The sequence below is a fragment of the Cherax quadricarinatus genome, chromosome 55 (assembly GCF_038502225.1).
Source record: "Cherax quadricarinatus isolate ZL_2023a chromosome 55, ASM3850222v1, whole genome shotgun sequence".
In the NCBI taxonomy this organism is placed as follows: domain Eukaryota; kingdom Metazoa; phylum Arthropoda; class Malacostraca; order Decapoda; family Parastacidae; genus Cherax; species Cherax quadricarinatus.
Window position 1 is genome coordinate 8,083,904 of NC_091346.1, and position 21,808 is coordinate 8,105,711.

Genomic DNA, 21,808 nt, shown 5'->3' on the forward strand with positions numbered 1-21,808 from the left:
AGTTGTCAAATTTGTGGAGTAAGATGCCGTGGTCTACTGTGTCAAACGCTTTTCTTAGGTCAATAAAAATTCCTAGTGGATATTCCTTATTTTCCAATGCTGTGTAAAGCAGGTCTAGCATTTTTATAATTGCATCATTAGTGCTTTTATTTTTCCTGAATCCAAATTGGCAGGGGTCGAGTATGTTTTGTGATGTTATAAATGAATATAGTCTCCTGTGCACGAGTTTCTCGAAGATTTTGGATAGCAATGGTAAGTTTGATATTGGCCTATTGTTGTTTACGTCTGTAGGGTCACCACCTTTATGTACTGGTGTAACCCTTGCTGTCTTGAGTAGTGTCGGGAAAGTGCTAGTTTCTAGTGACTTGTTAAAAAGTAATGTAATAGCATGCAAAAGGACATGGGCTGCTCGCTTGTACAATAATGGTGGGATGTGAGACAGATTCCCCGAGTTATTTTTAAGTGACTTTATGATCGCGGTGACTTCCGTGGGCTCAGTTGGTACAAGATAGAAGGAATTTGGGAAATTCCCATCTAGATAGTCCCCAGCACAGGCATTGGTACATGGGATTTTACTGGCGAGATTAGATCCTATGTTTGAGAAGAAGTCATTTATCTTCTTAGCTGTATCAGTGGGATGCAGTGGTGTTTCATGAGGTTCAGTTAGAACAATATTCTTGTTTTTTTTTCAGTTTGTGGGTCCCCAGAATCTGGGAAAGTGTTTTCCAGGTCTTTTTTATATCTCCTCTTGTGTCAGTGAATCCGCTGGAGTAGTACAGTTGTTTGGCTTTCTTTATTAATTTGGTGAGAACTGTTGAATATTGTTTAAGAATATCTTTGTGTATTAAGCCCTGTCTATATTGCTTTTCATATTGGTGTTTCTTATCAATGGATTTCAGAATGGTGCTGGTTAGCCATGGGCAACCAAGCCGTTTATTCGTGATCTGTTTCGTTTTTATAGGACAATGTTTGTTGTATAGTCTAAGTATTTTGTTAAGAAAAATGTCTGTCCAATCGTCAATACCATTGGCATTGGAGAATTCTGTAGGCCAGTCAACAGTCTTTAGGTCTGTTGTGAAATTCCTTATTGAGGCCTCGTCATGGAGTCTAAATGAAACTTTGTTGTATTCGAGTGGTGGCTTACTAATTTTTGTTAAGAGGAAGGTAGGGTAGTGGTCTGTAGTGCTGTCTGTGATTATTCCTGATTTAAGGGGGGCTAGTATATTGGTCCATATGTGGTCTATTATGGTTGCACTTGTATCAGTCAGCCTGGTTGGTTTAGTTATTGATGGTATGAGGAGTGTGTTGCTCATATTGTTGATGAAATCAGTTACAGTCTGATCATCTGGTAGGCCAAGGTTGATATTGAAGTCTCCAGCTAAGAGAAGGTGGTGCTTGTTCATTTGTCTGTTTGTTATTAGTGACTTTAGATTCTCACTGAAGTTTGGGATGTTTGTGTGGGGTATCCAGTATATGGCACCAATTGTTATAGGCATCTTGAGGTTTTTTACAGTAAAATTAGCAAAAATGTATTCCCCATATTCATCACTAAAGCAATTAGTGCTAATACAAGATAGTTGGTTAGAGTAATAGATTGCAGTACCACCCCCAACTTGGTATGGTCTGCTGTGTATCCTGGTAGTCGGTAGATATCAATTGTGTCCTGCTTAAGCCAGGTCTCAGTAAGAATAATGCAGGAGAAGGGTGTCTTTAGTGACTCAAGGAGTGCCAGGAGGTCATCATAGTGTTTGCTTAAGGACCTGATGTTGTAGTTAAGAACTGATAGACTTTGAGCAGTGTTCAGGATAGTGCTGGCTTGTGATGCTGTGTAATAAAGGCAGTTACTTTCCAATAAGTTTTGATTGTGTGTTAGATTATGGAGGTTTAGATCAGGGTCAACGTGATCATTCATCTTTTAGGTTTAAATAGTTGTTGTTTATATCCTGTATTATGTGGTGAGTTCTAATACTGATTTCTGTAGTGGTGGGAGGTTTGGATAAGTATACCGCTAAAGCACTTTGGTCATATAGAGTATAGTCACTAATAAACATAATGAAATTGATATTGTCAATGTGTTGTGCTAGAATGAGCTAAAGTACAACTAGGTATAAACTAATACTATAAAAACAAAAAACAAATTACAAGTGGCACCAGACTCACTCTTGTAATTGCACTAAGGTCTAATATAATGAATTTAGTGTTGTCTATGTATTGAGCTAGAATGAGCTAAAGTACAACTAGGTATAAACTTTTTTTTTTTTTTTTCAACAAGTCGGCCGTCTCCCACCGAGGCAGGGTGACCCAAAAAAGAAAGAAAATCCCCAAAAAGAAAATACTTTCATCATCATTCAACACTTTCACCACACTCGCACATTATCACTGTTTTTGCAGAGGTGCTCAGAATACAACAGTTCAGAAGCATACACATATAAAGATACACAACATACCCCTCCAAACTGCCAATATCCCAAACCCCTCCTTTAAAGTGCAGGCATTGTACTTCCCATTTCCAGGACTCAAGTCCGACTATATGAAAATAACCGGTTTCCCTGAATCCCTTCACTAAATATTACCCTGCTCACACTCCAACAGATCGTCAGGTCCCAAGTACCATTCATCTTCATTCACTCCTATCTAACACGCTCACACACGCTTGCTGGAAGTCCAAGCCCCTTGCCCACAAAACCTCCTTTACCCCCTCTCTCCAACCCTTTCGAGGACGACCCCTACCCCGCCTTCCTTCCCCTATAGATTTATATGCTTTCCATGTCATTCTACTTTGATCCATTCTCTCTAAATGACCAAACCACCTCAACAACCCCTCTTCTGCCCTCTGACTAATACTTTTATTAACTCCACACCTTTTCCTAATTTCCACACTCCGAATTTTCTGCATAATATTTACACCACACATTGCCCTTAAACAGGACATCTCCACTGCCTCCAACCGTCTCCTCGCTGCTGCATTTACCACCCAAGCTTCACACCCATATAAGAGTGTTGGTACTACTATACTTTCATACATTCCCTTAATATAATATTATATAATATAAAAATACAAATTAAAATGGTACTTGCAATTGCACTAGGGTCTGATATAGGTTGTTAACAAGATCAAGAGTATAACTAGATTTAAATTGACAAAATAAAATTCACAAATTAAAGTACCAAAAGAATAATAAGTAAAAAATAACAATGGCAATGACTTGGTTATAATATGACAGAAAGATGGTAGACAGGTACACAGGTACAAAGGATAATATAAAGGTTGGAGTTGAATATACAAACTTGAAAATTTGGCAACAAAATGTTATGAAAAGTATAAAATAATGATTAATTTACAAAAGTAAAATTGACTGGTAGTAAATATGGTGTTTAATAAAATTTTAGTAAGTAACAATGATTATAAAAAAAAAGATTAATTAGCAAAAAAAAAAAAAAAAAAAAAAAAAAAAAAAAAAAAAAAAAAAAAAAAAAGTGAAAAAGTAATGTTCATTTCAAGTATTAAATTTTAAGAACAGTTATTTGGATTCAATATTGCACTGGTAGTTATACTAGAGGTTATTTGGCAGTACAAGGTATTAAGAGCACCAAGATAGTAAATGTGGTATTAAAACAGGTTATGGTAATTAGACAAGTAATGGTAATTAAATGATGTCAAAAATGTTAAGAGTAAATTGTACTGATAGTAAAAATGGTAATTAATTATTAATTTTAGTAAGTAATATCAATTAATAGTATTTAAAAAAATATGAGGTAGTAATATGGACAATGGATTAACAGACCTTTAAGAAAAAATGCATTTTTCATTCTTCAAAACCATGTAATCTGGGACATGAGGTTAAATAAAACATTGCTCATATCTTGGTACGTATTGAGTTTGGTGTAATTTTCCAATATTCATTGTTTCTCCAGTGCTCAGAGGAACCCCACCCAACACAAAAAGAAACTGGCTCTAAAATTATCCACCAGGGGGCGACACCAAATTTGTAACAAAAGTATAGAAAATTTGACATCAAACCAAATATTGTATTTGGATAATATATCTAATAGAGTTAACCCATAAACAGTCCAAACGTATATATACGTTTTTTCAACATTTGAAAGTATGTAAAAAAAGTAGATTTTTTTTTTTTTACATTTGAAAATGTGTAAAAAAAACTTTGATTTACTTTTTTTTTTGTTATATTTGAAAATATGTAAAAAAAACATAGATCTACTTTTGGAGCACTACACATGTGAACGTAGATCTGCTTGAACCATTTACGGGTTAAAAGGCAGAAAAGATACACAGCACAAGAAATTCAAATAAATTTTAAGCAGAAGAAAGGCTGGCAAAAATTTAAGGTATACTAATGAATTAAACTAAGACAATAAAAAGTCTCAACCCCGAGGTGACTTACTGCCATGTTTGCTGGTGAGCCAAGAGAAACGTGATCCACTTTAGCAAATGGTTCACGGGCTGGTGATGCAGGAGAAATATTGATGCCATTGGGATCTAAATTCTCTGCACTGGAGGGGCTGAGAACAACAGCCAGGCCTTCTTCAATGCGCTGCAAGAGGGCTGTATGGTCATTCTGCAAGCCTATACATCAAGAAGTAACAAACATAAATCAATACTCAAAAAGAAAATAATTCAAATAAATATTTATTATTGTTCAAGAATTCTGTAACATAGGATTAGTGTATACTGTAACAGTCTCTCCAGAGACACAAGAAAAATACAGTAAGTAAAATCTCAATAAGCCAGAATTCCAAACTCCAGAAACTCGCATACTCCAAAAACAATTTTATCTAATAATTTTTTGATGATTTTTTTAACCCTTTGACTGTTTACGACGTATAAATACGTCTTACGAGCCAATGTTTCTGACGTATTTATATGCACAAATTCTAGCGGCTTCAAATCAAGCGGGAAAGGCCTGGTAGGCCTACATGAGAGAGAATGGGTCTCAGTGGTCGGTGTGCACCCTGTGAAAAAAATCTGGGACCCAGCAGTGCATTGTGGGAACGCCATCTTGTTAGTCCATTTTCACCATGCCTCTCAGTAAGAAGTTCCTCACTCCTCGGCGGATTGGAGGTCTTTTGTTCCCAAGTGATAGCTATTTCAGAACACCAATATGCAAGCAGGACTGACAATACAAGGAATGCCTGTGTACAACATCGCAATTCACACAACCATTTAATTAACTACAGAAACTCAAGACTTATAGCCACAGAAGACAACACTCAATACAGAAGAATCCTGGAATCATCGCTTATCTCTATAACCAACAATTTCAACCAGAACAATGGCTTCTATAACATAGCTGAACCACTCGCCAAGAAACTTCTTCATCGCTATCCCACATAAGAATATAGAACACTGCAGAAGGTCTACTCACAACTTGTCCAATACCCCTGCCTAGCTACCCAAGACTCTATAACCCCACCCGGTAGATCATCAGATGCAGCATTCTCCACCTGACCTCAACATTCTGAACATGAATATAAATACTCCCGTACCTTCCAACCCCAGGTAGATCCGTGTGTGACTTGAAAAAGCCCACTGTGTGGGTGAAACGTTGTCAATAAAGGATCACATTATACTGCATTTGTGTTTATATTTCCAAGATAAGAAATGTGTTTATGTACCTGAAACAAAAGTGTTGCATGTATTTTTATCCCTTCAGGAAGTTTGTTATTGATGAGTCCTTGATTTTATTCAAAGGAAGACTCTCATTCAAGCAATATATACCAAGCAAGAGGAAACGCTTTGGTATAAAGCTATTTGTACTGTGTGATTGCAGAAGTGGTCTAGTTTTGGATATCATTGTGTACACTGGCAGTAATACTTTGAGAGATACCATGAAGTTATTGGGTATCTCTGGTGATGTGGTTCGAACAATGATGGAACCATATCTTGGTAAGGGGCATATGTTATTTACTGATAAATGGTACACAAGCCCCTTACTCAGTGATTTCTTGTGAGTGAACTTGACAGACGTGTGTGGCACAGTGCGTCGTAATCATAAACATATGCCAAGGTTCGACGCTGGCACTTGCAGAGGGGAGGTGCAAGCCTTTGCTGCCAATGACATCATGGCATTTCGGTGGCATGACAAACGTGATGTCACATTGTTGACATCAGTTCACCGAAACGAAATGGTACACAGTGGCAGGCACAACAGAGAGACCAATGAACCCATTCTAAAGCCTGCAGCTGTCATGGACTACAACCTCAATATGCGCTTAGTGGACAAATGTACATGCAGATTGGGTTTGCAGACTGTGTACGCAAGAGTTATAAGTGGTGTATAAAACTTTTTTTCCATCTTGTTGATATCTCTATGCTAAATGCTTATAACATATACAAGTTGAAGACCAACAAAACACCGAAATATGGTGAATTTTGCTTGTCAGTAATCAGACAAATAATTGCAAAGTACCAAGGAGCAACACCTGCAATAGACCAGCACCCATGAAATTACCAACACACGTCATCTCGTTTCAGGCCTGGTGATCACTACCCCCATACAACTGCCTCCTACTACTGCCAAGAAAAATGCTCAGAAGAGGTGTTATGTATGTACACATACCACAAAACGCCTGCAAACATGCAGAGACACTCGTTTTATGTGTGAGGAGTGTCAAGTGCCCCTCTGCATATACCAATGTTTCAAAGAGTTCCACAAGCTGCAGCAGTTCTAGGAACGTGTTTAGTGACTGTACATATGTATATATATTATGGAACAATAGTAATAAACATTGTTTTGTATTGTTTGTTTGTGTAAACAAAGTGTATACACTAATAGTGATAAAGTTTGTTCTGTTATTGTGTTGTAAACAATGAGTGTATATTTGAAGAATGCACCTTACATTGGTCTCACAGGCCACATAAGTTACCTGGAACAGAAAAATATTGAAAAATGCAAGAAACCTTTGAATTAGAGTAAATAAAAGAATACCGGGTGGGCAGCAGTCACCGCTGTTGCCGTACGCACGTCACTTTCTGCAAACTTTGCGGCTCTATATCTCGGTAAGTACTGATGGCAAAAAAATTTTTTTTTAGGCTTAAAACACTCAGAAAAATATTCCTAACATTTTCATAAGAAAAAATAATTTTTTTTTTCGAATATTTGGCGACATAGAATGACAGTTTGAGAGAGGGGCCTGAAACAGTCAAAGGGTTAAAATACTGTACTGATAAATATTTGAATACAACAACTTCTGGACTTCACCATTTCAAGCATACATTACTTGGCCACCTGCCTCTAAGTTAACATCCTTCACAACAGACATAGTTTCCTATTAGCTTACTATCACTCAATATCATCATACACTGAGATTACTACTACTGCTACTCCCACCTGCTTACCAACTGCTACTACTACTTACTGTATTCTTCTTTATAAACTGAATCGCTACAGTCTCAGTAGGTGCACACATGCAGCCACTTCAAACTATACTTAACATACAACAGAACAGTCATTAATGGTAAATTCTCAGACTATCCAACCAAGTAAATTAGGTGTCTCCTAAGGTAGCATCTTGAGCCCTCTTCTCTTCCTCGGCTGTATCAGTGACTTGCCAAATACCACACAGGATCTTTAGCCAATACTAAATGATGATGACACAATCTGTAACCTATCATGCTATGAACCTCTGATTTTTAAACACTAAGGTTAATGATGAACTAAAAAAAAAAAAAAAAGTCTGCACATGGATAATAAGGGTGAGTCTGCACCCTCCAAATTTTCACTGCTGTGATCCCTAGAATTAAGTGCTGACACTGTAAAGATTTAAAAAAAAAAAAAGATACCGAATTTTTTCAAAACATGATGACACCAAATGGGAACTTATGGAATTAAGTAGGCAGAGTTTGTGGTCTGGGTGCAATTTATGCACTGGAAATTTTGCCCACTTTGATTTCTATTTTAAGTCACTTCCATTGTTCAATTCAGACAAATCTATTTGGTTAGTATGGCCTCCATTCTATCAAGTGAGTGAAAGAAACTGCCCATTCAATTATCAGAACAATATAACATTCCCCTCCATTTTGAGTCAATCACCACAAAATACTGAAGTTTTACCTTATTTCTCAGGTACTAAAGTAAAACCAAGAATGACTTGCCATGGTTTAAGCTGTTAAAATAATTGAAGTAGACCAGAAAAACCATTAAAACTGACTTGGGAGGTAGAGAGGTCCTACTCTTTCTTTTTAAGCACCAGTATTCCTAATATTTTGAAGCTTATTTCATGCTACTTTCTGTCTGAAATTAGTATGTCTTCCATTCTATCAAATGATACTAAGAAACATCCAATAAAATAAAAGAAAATCCTTAAAACTCCTCAAAGTCACTATTTTAAATCAAACACATAGTCAGAAGTTTGTTTACCCCTTCATACAATGCATGGGGTAGGATTCTTTCTTATACAGCCTCTCCTCACTTAGTGACATACTCGTTTACCGATGACTCAGATTTACGACAGGCTCTCTGACCAGTATGCATACCTAAATAATTTATATTAGAGCCGATTTCCTCTATTCTGTTTATTTCAATATACAGTACACTACTGTATAAACATTTAAAAATACAGTATGTATACCAGAAATGTTATAAATGGTGCAAAGGTGACATTTACTTATTTATTTATTTAATGTCTTTGCAAACAGTACATTGAGATTGTGTATATACAATAGTGGGCTGCAATGCAAAGAGAGCCTCTATTATGCCTTGGCATTATGGGCCAACTTAACATTATTGGCTTACATTCTACTTAATACTAAGGAGTGGTATATCATAGTTGTACAGTAGGAAAGTAATTATTTAATAGTTGTACAGTAGGAAAGTAATTATTTCATAGTTGTACAGTAGAATATTAATTATAAATGAATCAAAATTTGTATTATACAAAGATATACGTATTTATATTCTAAAATGCTTTTGTGAAAAACAATGATTCAATTATATTCCTGTCAACAATGGATAAAAGGCTCAATGTGATTGTTTCAGTTATGATGTGGGAGTACATAGGTGAGTAAATGTATACTGTGTATTTAGCATTTAGTCTAGGGTGATTAAGTGGCTTTTGAGAAGAGTCTTAAATTGATTTTCAGACTGGGTTACTTTAATATCTTCTAGTAATGAATTCCATATTTTGGGGCCCTTTATGTGCATAGAGTTTTTACACAGTGTGATATGGACACGAGGTATATCAAAAAGAGATCTGTGTCTTGTGTTGTGGTCATGTGTCCTGTTTAGGTTGGTGAGGAAAAGTTTGTGGGGGTTTTATATTTGCGTGTATTGTTCTGTGTATGTAGTAGGCACATGAATAAGTATGGATGTTCTTAATGGTAAGCAGATTCAGACTTGAAAATTGGTGGAGTATGCTGGCGTTAGTTAGTTGTTAGTTTAATATGTTTATTATGCACCCCATACCCATCCTGTGGACGGTAGTCAAAAGATTACAGAGGTACATAATGGGTCCAGGGACTGGGCCTCAAAGTTTTGATGGCTGAGCAAGTTACAGAGGTAATGAATTCACAATTTACAAAGGTAATGAACTCCAGGTAGGTCTAGTCACAATCATGACAAGTTACAAAGGTATTAACAGATTATAGAGGTACACAATGGGTCCAGGGACTGAGCCCCAAAGTTTTGATGGCTGAACTAGGTACAAGGTAATGAACTCACAAGTTACAAAGGTAATGAATACTGCAAGAATGGTTACTTGCATTTATACATGGCTACAATCATGAACAAATTTTAGAGTAATGAGCAATTCACACTTCCACACCCGGTCACAACTGTAGTGAGTTATTGGTGCAAATATTGATTGTTGAGTGCTGGCGGGAGTGGGAATTTATCATCATTCTTACTGCTGCCTTTTGCTGGGTTATTAGGGGTTTTAGGTGATTGGATGTTGTTGATCCCCATGCACAAATTCCATATGTAAGATAAGGGTATATGAGTGAATGGTACAGTTAAAACAATATCAAATATGGGTGACATAAGTTGACACAGTTCTGATCTCCATTTTACAGAATGGATATAAATTCGTTAGAAAACATTCAGCGACAAATGACAAAATTAATACATAACATTAGAAATCTTCGGTATGAAGAAAGATTGAAGACCCTTAAATTACATTCACTTGTAAGAGGAAAAATGAGGGGAGACATGACCAAAGTGGAAGATGGGTATTAACAAAGGGGATATAAATAAGGTCTTGAGGATATCTCGCCAAGAGAGAACCCACAACAATGGATTCAAATTAGACAAGTTTAGATTTAGAAAGGATATAGGAAAGTACTGGTTTGGAAATAGGGTAGTTGATGAGTGGAACAGTCTGCCTAATAGGGTTATTGAGGCTAAAACCTTGGGTAGCTTCAAATTTAGGTTGGATAAATACATGAGTGAAAGAAGTTGGATATGAGTGGGACTTGCACATGAGTAAATAGAATTATCAAAGTTTATTTCTTGGGTAGCAATGAAAATTGGGTTGGGCAAATATTCTGTTAGCAGAATGGATTGTGAAGACCTGCCTAGTATGGGCCAACAGGCCTACTGCAGTGCTCCTCCTTTCTTATGTTCAGATGTTCAAACCCACTGCCATTACAGTATGCCCCTCACTTAACAACGAATTTGTTTACCGACATGGTCTTAGGAACGGAACTCTGTCGATGAGTGAGGAGAGGCTGTACTGTGTTGACTTATTGCACAGATCCATTCTCTTATGTTTATGCAAAAATTTACCACTCACAATATATATCACGGGGCTGTGCTTAACACGTAATCTACATGAGTGGGAAACGGTGGAAGTGCCAATACAGTGGACCCCCGGTATTCGATATTAATCCGTTCCTGCGAGCTCATCGAATACCGAAAATATCGAAAAGTGAATCAATTTTCCTCATAAGAAATAATGGAAATCAAATTAATCTGTGCAAGACACCCAAAAGTATGAAAAAAAATTTTACTGCATGAAATATTAAGTTTAATGCAATAGAATAATTACAATAACAATAGAATAATTGACACTTACCTTTAATGAAGATCTGGTGATGATTGATGGGATGGGAGGAGGGGAGAGGTGTTAGTGTTTAGAAGGGTAATCCCCTTTCATTAGGACTTGAGGTAGCAAGTCCTTTTCTGGGGTTACTTCCCTTCTTCTTTTAATGCCACTAGGACCAGCTTGAGAGTCACTGGATTTCTGTCGCACAACATATCTGTCCATAGTGGCCTGTACCTCCCATTCCTTTATGACATTCCTAAAGTGTTTCACAACATTGTCAGTGTAATAGTCACCAGCATGGCTTGCAATAGCTGTGTTAGGGTGATTGTCATCAAAAAAGGTTTGCACTTTAAGCCACACTGCACACATTTCCTTAATCTTTGAAGTAGGCAACTTCTTCAATTTCTCTCCTCCGAAGCAGTTTCCTCAGGTGTGGCCTCTTGCTGTTGAAGATGATCTAGCAGCTCATCAGTGGTTAGTTCTTCATTGTCTTCCTCCACCAACTCTTCCACATCCTCCCCACTAACCTCCAACCCCAAGGACTTCCCCAATGCCACAATGGATTCCTCAACTGGCATAGGATTCTCAGGGTTAGCCTCAAATCCTTCAAAATCCCTTTTGTCTACACATTCTGGCCACAGTTTTTTCCAAGCAGACTTCAAGGTCCTCTTAGTCACTCCCTCCCAAGCCATACCTATAAGGTTTATACAATTGAGGATATTAAAGTGATCCTTCCAAAACTCTTTAAGAGTCAATTGAGTTTCTGTGGTCACTACAAAGCACTTTTGAAACATAGCTTTTATGTTCAGTTTCTTGAAGTTGGAAATGACCTGCTGGTCCATGGGCTGCAGGAGAGGAGTGGTATTAGGAGGCAAAAATTTGACCTTAATGAAGCTCATGTCCCCAGAAAGTCGCTCTGCCAGGTCTGTAGGAGGACCAGGGGCATTGTCTAATACCAGGAGGCACTTAAGGTCTAATTTCTTTTCAATTAGGTAATTTTTCACAGTGGGGGCAAATTCATGGTGTAACCAGTCATAGAAAAAGTCCCTAGTGACCCATGCCTTACTATTTGGCCTCCACAGCACACACAAATTAGCCTTGAGGACATCGTTTTTCCTGAACACTCTGGGAGTTACGGAGTGATACACCAATAAAGGCTTCACTTTGCAATCACCATTAGCATTGGCACACATCAACAGAGTAAGCCTGTCTTTCATAGGCTTATGTCCTGGGAGTGCCTTTTCCTCCTCAGTAATGTAGGTCTTGCTTGGCATTTTCTTCCAAAACAGGCCTGTTTCGTCGCAATTAAACACTTGTTCAGGTTTCAAGTCTTCACTGTCTATGTAATCCTTGAATTCCTTCACATATTTTTCAGCTGCTTTTTGGTCTGAACTGGCAGCCTCACCATGCCTAATCACACTATGTATGCCACTACGATTCTTAAATCTTTCAAACCAACCTTTGCTGGCCTTAAATTCACTCACATCAGCACTAGTTGCAGGCAATTTCTTTACCAAATCGTCATGCAACTGCCTAGCCTTTTCACAAATGATCGCTTGAGAGATGCTATCTCCTGCTATCTGTTTTTCATTTATCCACACCAATAACAGTCTCTCAACATTTTCTAACACTTGCGGTCGCTGTTTCATAATCACAGTTGCACCTTTTGCAAGAACAGCTTCCTTGATTGCCATTTTCCTGGTCACTATAGTAGAGATGGTTGATTGGGCTTTATTATACAACCTGACCAGCTCCGACACATGCACTCCACTTTCGTACTTTGCAATTACGTATTACAAAATGTTTCATATGAATGCGCAAGGTAATGTTCACTCAACGAGAAACAAAGACACGACTGACTCAGAACGCATGAATGGGATGCTTTGTGGGGATGCGGGCAGGCAGACGTTTGGTACGGCGGACGAAAACCGAGGTGATGAACGAAAACTGGGACAAAATTTTGATGAAAAAAATCGTCATAAACCAAATTAGATGAAAACCAGGGCAAACAAAAACCGAGGTTTCACTGTAATTCTGGAAAATAAAATTTGACTTCCGACTTCAAGAAAGAATTTCCTTGACAAAGCTCCTGGTGAGCAAAATGTAGCCACAATAAATATCTTAGTAGTTGTAAGTGTCCAATTACCTAACATCTAGGTGTTAGTTGATTGTTAATCAATTGCATTCTGAGGAAAAGACCCAAGGACCCCATGGAAAATCTGCCACACTACTTGGTTTCTGTTATTAACCTTCTGAGATTAAATCTATATTATTAATATAGTATGCTCATCATATTTTACTTTGGAAACTGAAAGAAAAGTATTTTATTTTTTAAAAATAAAATAATATTTTTCTTTCAATTTCCAAAGTACAGTGGAACCTCGGTACATGACCAGCTCCCTACTCAAATAAAGCTCAGCACTCGACCAAACAAATTTGACCTGCCAGAACTTCACTGTAGACTATTTCGTGTTTCTTTACAATTTTTTTTTTTTGTATTATTTGTATAAATAAGTCACCATGGGACCTATGAAGATTAGTGATAACAGCCAACCAAACAGAAAATTGGTTGGGAAAAACTTGTTCAATACTCAAATGCATCGGCACTCGAACAGCCTTCTGGAATGAATTAAGGTCGCATATCAAGGCTCCACTGTAACACAGGAGAAATATAAGTGGCACTTACATTTTATCTGGTGCCGTGCATGACGTACTTGGTAAACATCAATATCTGAGCGAGGGTAACCCTCACTGTCAATTACTGGTTCGGTCATGCCCATATTATTCTGCAATGAGAAATTATTGCATATATACCATTTTATTTCTTACCGAGTAAAAAAAACATGAGCTATATAATTATTTTTTTTTACCTTAACTGTCAACTCCCACCAATGCAGGATGATCCAAAAGAGGGAAACACATTTGCCATCATTCATTCACTTTCCTGCCAAAAGTGTGCTTACTGACATTAAAGTCAGTATACCCCAAGTGCAACATCCCTGCCCTTCCTTCAGAGGCACTGCCCTTCCAATCCTAAAATCTGGCTAACTGATTTCCTTGAATTTCTTCATGAATGTTACAAATCTATATTAAATAAAATTATACTTTCTTTTAACATAAATTAATGTACAATGCTGGTAGTGTAATAATAACTACTCAATGGACAGAAAAACCCACCTGGAGATATAAAATGAAACACAAACATCTACAGAAGAGGCTGAAATATACAGTACATCCACCTTCTTTTCTTCTTCATTTTGTGTGTTTAAGTGGGTCTTTCCATTTCCAATTATCATTGTAATAATTTTTTTTCAACATATTCAGTTACCATATTAAACAAAACATAGAATAAGTCAATAAAGCCATTTATCCAGGTACAGTATAACAAGTATTAAAAATCTTTAAATAGCCTGTGAAATATAATAAAACACATGCAGAGATACTGGTTAATCCATGTAGGTACTGGGTAGTAAAGAAGGAAGTTTGGTCCCATTTCCAAGGCAGCCTAAAAATCAAAATCACATAAATATACTACAAAAGTGCAACTTCACAGTAGTCAAGTTATATATTCACTACACCTTTATTATTTAAAATTCTCACCCTGTGAGTATTATCTCCAGATGTAAATTGTTATTCCATCTACAAAATCATTTTCTTCACTACCATGTTAACTAGTCACAATTGAAGAGACAGGCCCAAAGCTCGACCCAGTAAACACAGCTAGGGAATTACCCTATTAAGCACTATATACACAAATGTTTGCATTAACAATACATGAACAGTACTCTAATAATATTTTCATTAAAGCAGTACCTTCGACTTATGTAATTCTTATCTCTAATACAAGAATTGTCTCAGTAAAAGGACACATACAACTAATAAGACATTTTAGTGTGGCAATGTTTCACTCTGCAGGAGCTTTGTCAAGCCAAATACCTCATTAGCTACATGTGTCTTTTTACCTAACAATGTTGACAGTTCTGTCAACACACAAGTCTTATCTTCCCTAGGCAACTCTATGCCAGTAACACACAGTAATTAAAACCACAACTAATTCTGACTTCAAGCAACACTCCCCACAACTGTCCATAAAAATATATATACTGTATAAGCCTTTCTATACATGCTCTTGAGCACACTATATCTGAAGTTTTAGTCCATGTGCAACTTACTAAGAGCTCTGACAATGTACTGGGTGAGACAAGCACTTACAGAAACAAAACTGAAGCTAATTAGCATTATTACATTAATGGGAAAGTGCTAAACCTGTAAGGTTTACATATTACTTGGATAATGGGAGGTAATTAGGTTTGATCCAAGGGGCTAGTAACTCCAAGTCCTTGGATCAAGAGCCCATCACTAAGCTGGGGCTAAGATTCACGCAGGGTCTTTTACGTACAAAAGTCAATTCAACAAGACAGCTTCTGTGAAGGTTTAAAGGAAAGAGAATTCCAGAAGAGCACCACCATAAGTAATGACCATGGTTTCTAATAGGTAAGAATTATTATTATGCTGCATACATACATTCATGATGGGAGTACTAAACCCACAGAGATCATACAGCATATGGGGTAGGAGGAGGCAATCAAGTACAATCCAAGTAACTGAAGGTCTGCTCCAATTCCTTGGATCTAGAGCCCTTCACTGGCCTCAACACACCTCCCTTGAGGGGTCTGATATGATAGAAAATCCTTACTGGCACTAATACGAATTACCATTTTTAATAATAATATCTAACTTGCACAAGAAAAAACTAATACTGTGTAACAAAATAGTAAATTTTGTATGCCAGTAAAAATAACTACTGTACTTACTGATTTCAGCACATCCCACAATTCTTTTAGAGTTTGCTCTATTTTTTCTTTTTCCTCGATGAGGGCCATTACTGATTCTCGTGTGTATATCATGCTTCCAGACTCACTTGTGGTAAAGTATATTTTACAGTTCTTCGTCTTCCTTTCCTGGAATAATATTTGTGTGTTCCTTCACTCTTATTTAAATCCTACACTAGTGGTCAAGTTTGTGACATCTTAATTTTGTCTAGTGAATCATGAAGGACAATGATAGAGGATCACTGCCACTAAGTACAGTACCTACAGTAGGTGGCCAGGATAAACATTTTACCACACAGCAATAAAGGAGTGAACATGTTGCATAACCAGGTCAAGGCCAGTCTTAGTATAAAACAGTTTGGGAGAACTAAAAATTAATTAATAAATGAAGCTACAGAATGAGAAGAAACTGATTTCTTGTATAGTTAACATTCACAATGTTAAATACAACTTTTTTTGTTTTTAATTTTTAATGCTGATGTGTTTCATTTTCATGTATTATATGATTTACTGATTTTTATCTAATAGTTGCTACTACAAGGACTGAAATGGTACAGTAGTAAGTCACTAACATTTTTGGGGTTATCCTAGGTAATTTACACATCTACAGTATTATGTAATACTATTGTAAGATTGTGTGGATTGGTTAAGCAGGTGTTCATGGCTCTGTTAGTAGCATCCTCAACTGACATGATGAGGGACCGAGATCGATCTCCAGCACAGGTAAATCATTGGGCATGTTTCCTTACACCTGCTGCCCCTGTCCACCTAGCAGTAAGTAGGTACTCAGGTGTTAGCTGACTGTTGTGGGTGGCAACCTCAATGATTCACTGACAATACTGAGCTATCCTGGATAGCTAAACCCCAATGGAAATACAAGGACCCCAATAGAAATAAGTCACTGTGTCTGAGGTTTTTGAGTTATCCTAGGAAATTTTCACTACATAATTGTACTTATGTATACCAGTGCCTAAATAAACTTACTAAACCTCTGAGTTAAAAATTTAAACAAAATCATATCTTACTGACAGTTCTTGTGGAGTGGCATCAGTTGCCCCTAAATGAATTTCTTGGGCATTATGCACCCTAGTCACTGTGATCAATATGCAGGAATGAGAGTGGTTTTCCACATTTATTGTTGCATGTGGGAGAACACTAAACCCATAGGTCATACATTGCCTGGGGAATAGGAGGCAATAATGGTTGATCCAAGGAAGGGGAGGATCTTGATCAATCCTTGGATCAAGAGCCCCTGAGGTAAGATTTGTTATGATTTTTAACCCAGGGGAGGGTTAGCCATTCTGTATAACCCAAGAAAGTCAGTGCATCATTGAGGACTGTCTGTCTTATTTTCATTGTGGTCCTTCAATCGTGTCTTCCAGGATGCCACCCACTCCAGTCGACTAGCACCCAGGTAATCATTACTGCTAGGTGAACAGGTACAGCAGGTGTAAGGAAACATGCCGAATGTGGTGTCCCATGGCCTGGTAGGCAACACTCTCACCTCACACACTGAGTGTCCATGGTTTGATCCCCAGCCGGGTGGAAACATTGGGCATGTTTCCTTACACCTGTTGTCCCGTTCACCTAGCAAGCAAGTAGGTATCTGGGTGTTAGCTGACTGGCATGGGCCACGTCCTGGGGGATAAGATTTAAGGACCCCAATGGAAATAAGACAGACAGTTCCTTGATGATGCACTTACTTTCTTGGGTTATTTTGAGTGGCTAACCCTCCAGGGTTAAAAGTCCGAACAAAATCTCATCTTCCAACCTGGCCAGGGTCAAACCACGGACACTCAGTGTGTGAGGCGAGAGCATTACCAACCAAGCCACAGTCCACCCCTCATTGGCATTAATGAACCTCCCATGAGGGACAGTCTAACACAACCAGCAGAAGATACCCTGGTGGTGTTGTCAATAAAAATATTATAATGATACCAAAGTTTTATAGAAGTGTTATTCATCTGCAATCAATCAATCAAACAATTTTTATTTCCTTGCAAGATTACATTGAAATTATGAAATTACAAAAATGAGTTGCAGTGCAAAGAGAGCCACTATCATGCCTAGGCATTATGGGCAGACTTAATTTAATGGCTTACAGACAGCTTAATACTAAAGAAATAACACAGTTTATTTAAGCTGCACCTCTTGTTTATTTATAGTACACAGTAATTTTACTCAGATTACAATAGTTTCAATAGTAAATATTGAAATTATATTATGGAAATATAACATTGTGAGTTTTTGAAAGTAGCTTACAGTATAAGAATGCTACAAGGTAGTTTTAATCAATGTATGAACTTTGGGTATCACGTTTTGAAGTCTTAAGATTTAGGTAACTGGGAGATTTTTTGGTAAAGTTAAATATTGAGTATTTAGTTTAGGGTGAGTAAGTGGTTTTTGAGAAGAGTCTTAAATTGATGTTCAGACCGGGTTACTTTAGTATTTACTGGTAATGAATTCCAAATTTTGGGGCCCTTTATTTGCATAGAGTTTTACACAGTGTGATATGGACACGGGGTACATCAAAAAGAGATCTGTGTCTTGTGTTATGGTCGTGTGACCTGTTAAGATTGGTGAGGAAAAGTTTGAGTGGAGGGTTTATGTTTAAGTGTAGTGTTCTATGTATGTAGTAAGCACAGGAATAAGTATGGATGTCCTTTACGGTGAGTAGTTTTAGACTTTTGAATATTGGTGGAGTATGCTGTCGGGAGTGAGAATTTGTTATCATTCTGACTGCAGCATTTTGCTGGGTTATTAGTGGCCTTAGGAGATTTAATGTTGTTGATCCCCATGCACAAATCCCATATATGAGAAAAGGGTAGATGAGTGAATGATACAGTGCAGTGAGACCTGATTGCAGAACATAGTACTGTATCTTTGATAGTATTCCTACTGTCTTAGGGATTTTCTTGAAAATTTGTTGTATGTCTGGAATCTGAGGCTACTGTCAAGGTGGATTCCTAGGAATTTTCCCTCTGCAAGTCTTGTGATGGGTAATCCAGTTAGCATTATGTTAACTGGAACATTTGCAGCTCTTTCCAAACTGAATGAAATAGGTTTTGTCAGTATTGAGGGTAAGCTAATTAGTCATCATCCAGGTAGATATTTTCCATAATTCGGCATTAACAGTGTTGGCCAGTATGATTGGGTTTGGGCGGGAGAAGACGTATGTAGTGTCATCTGCAAATAACATGGGTTTGAGTAGTTATGATGCATTTGGTAGGTCACTGATGTAAATGAGAAAGAGGAGTGGGCCAAGGACACTTCCTTGTGGGACCCTGACTGTGATTGGTTGAGTGGAAGAGTTTACTCCATTTGTGTACACATTGGCTTCTGTTACTAAGGTATGACTTTAGGTAGTTGAGGGAGTGCCCTCTTATACCATAGTGTGTTAATTTAATGTGCACCAAATCATGGTCGACAGTATCAAAAGCTTTACGTAAATCAATGGAGATTCCCAGCAGGTCTTCTTTCTTCTGAAGAGCAGTGTATATTAGTTCTAGCATGTGTATAACAGCATCATTTGTGCTTTTATTAGTCCTGAATCCAGACTGACAGGGGTTTAGTATGTTGTGTGAGATAAGGTAGGAATAGATCTGTCTATGAATTAATTTTTCAAAGATTTTAGAGATCAGAGGTAAGTTAGAAATTGGTCTATAGTTATTCAAGTCCGCTTTGATCACCTCCTTTGTGGATCGAGGTGACCCTCGTTATTTTGAGAATTTCTGGGAAGGTGGAGGATTTGATGGATTTGTTAAAGAGTGTTGCAATTATTGGTGATAGTACTTGTGAAGTGGAAGTTAATTAATTTAGGCCCAGGTACACATATGTACAAATAAAACCAATGGACAGAAGTCTAATTGTTGTTTGAGACAAGTTTGTTATATCTTAAAACTGAACACTGTAAATTATACCAAAATAATCTTGTAGCAAGACATTCGTAGCTACTAAGAACAAATAAAATTCAAATATTTTATTAATTCACAGGTACACATTAGTACAATTACCATACCTAGTAACATACGTGTCAATCACCTAGTATAACCATAAAAAGTCAAGACAAAGTGACTTATTTCCATTTTACCCAAGCCAAAATTGTAGAACTACCAGTCACACAAGCTAGAAGCAATGACACAACTGTTATTGTTTACTATGTTAAGGGCCACCATAAATACTAAGACAGATGAAGCAAGTTTATTTACACAGGTACACATGGGTATAAGTTTCATACATTGTATATATTACCTTAGATAACTGAACCAGATAGTCACAATGAATCTTACTAAGTGTCTAGAAGTAAATACACATAGATCTAAGTGGATTGTGAAAAAGTGCAATTGCATTAAGTTTTATAACCTGCATGAACTGTATCACTTACTTACTTACTTACTTAATCACTGTAGACAACAAGAGCATTTCACTCCTCCATGGAAGATGTGTTCATTTAATATCACATACCTGCAAGAAGCTCATTGCTAGTAATCACTTCCTTAAATCACTTGTTAAAACAACTGCTCAAGAGGAAATTTCTCGCCTGGCTGGTAGTAATAAGTTATCACAAGTTATACACACTGATGAATATAAACAGGAGTCTTCTAGCAGGGCGGCATCTGCTCTTGTTGCCACCTCCCTAGTTAAGAACGATAATAAATTTGTTGAACTAGGCATAAGAATTAACAACTGGGCGTCTACACTGCAAACTGAATTGTTTACAATCCTAATGGCGCTAAAGCTAACTTATGACACTGAGCTTGACCAACTAGAATGTATCAATAATACTTGCACAAAGGATGAACATGGGGAATATATAATAGCTAAATTCAAATCCAAATACCTACAGAAACCTCTCACAGTGATAAACATCTACAGCGTACCAGTCAAATATTAGTCGTTTTAGTGAAAACCTAGGAAGTATGATAACTGATGCACACATGAATGAAGATCACTTACTACTCTCAGGAGACTTCAGTATAAATCTCCTGCAAGACCAGGACCCACATGTAACTGAATTCACAAACACTATGAGTAACTGCTTGTTGCTACCAACAGTAACAAAACCTACAAGAATTACAGACTAGTGTTTCCCTATTAGGCCACATCTGGACCAACACCATACCCCCTTTAAAATCAGGCATAATCACAGATAATACCACAGACCACTAACCTACCTTTCTCATAACCAATCTAGGCAAATTACCCCAAGACACTACTAAAGTAACCTTCAGGTTTCATAATGAGGAAGCAACAGCAATGACAAACATCGACTGGCAAACCGAGCTAGAAATCTATCCAGATACTGACGAATGTATTAATTTTCTAAAAAAAAAAAGACCCAATACCTCTATAACAAGCGCTGCCCTAAAAAAAAAAACTAATCAGATCACAACTAAGAGACTGAACAGTACCTGGCTAACACCCAGCATCCTCAAATCCATAAATATAAAGCACCAGCATGAAAAAAAGTACAGAATGGGTCACATAACCACAGACCAAACAAAACGTTACTCGTCTATCCTAACCAGCCTGATAAGAGGGGCAAAAAAAAAATTGTATTATGAGAACACATTATGCAACTTAAAAGGCGATATAAAAAAAGACCTGAAAAACCCTATCTGAAATTCTAGGAACAAAAAAGATATCAGGAAACAGAACAATCACAATAACAAAACCAGATGAACCCCAACTCCCACTTACTGAAACAGCAGACTCAATGTTTTCTTCTCTACCATAGAAAAAAACCTGGCGAGCAAAATCCCAAGCTCAAATACCCCACCTAATGACTACCTCACTGGCACCTACTCGAACACACTGTTCCTAGCTCCGACCAACCCAACAGAAGTCTCATTTATTATCAACACACTAAAGAACAAGGCAGGAGATTTAAATAATTTACCACCCTTTATATACAAAAAAGCTTCACAAGTGCTGTCTCCAATCATTGCAACACTCTTTAACAAATCCATCGAATCCTC

At 37.3% G+C, this 21,808-nt stretch overlaps 1 protein-coding gene across 8 annotated transcripts in view; it reads right to left on the reverse strand.

Annotated features, from left to right (window-relative positions):
* LOC128698979 (26S proteasome non-ATPase regulatory subunit 9) overlaps positions 1–21,608 on the reverse strand; it is a 69,296-nt gene extending 47,688 nt beyond the window's left edge. Inside the window, exons 1-4 of one of the 8 annotated variants that reach the window (XM_053791481.2) lie at positions 21,531–21,608; positions 15,813–15,959; positions 13,685–13,784; positions 4,404–4,585 (exon numbers count right to left, since the gene is read on the reverse strand). In XM_053791481.2, the coding sequence (XP_053647456.1) occupies positions 4,404–4,585; positions 13,685–13,784; positions 15,813–15,905 (375 nt within the window). In that variant the 5' untranslated portion in view covers positions 15,906–15,959; positions 21,531–21,608. Of the gene's footprint in view, positions 1–4,403; positions 4,586–13,684; positions 13,785–15,812; positions 15,960–19,848; positions 20,003–20,294; positions 20,485–21,004; positions 21,086–21,241; positions 21,275–21,530 lie in introns of those variants that run through there. The other 7 variants (XM_053791475.1, XM_053791477.2, XM_053791476.2 and 4 more) reach the window with 7 other exon arrangements.
* Between the last annotated feature and the right edge of the window lie 200 nt (positions 21,609–21,808).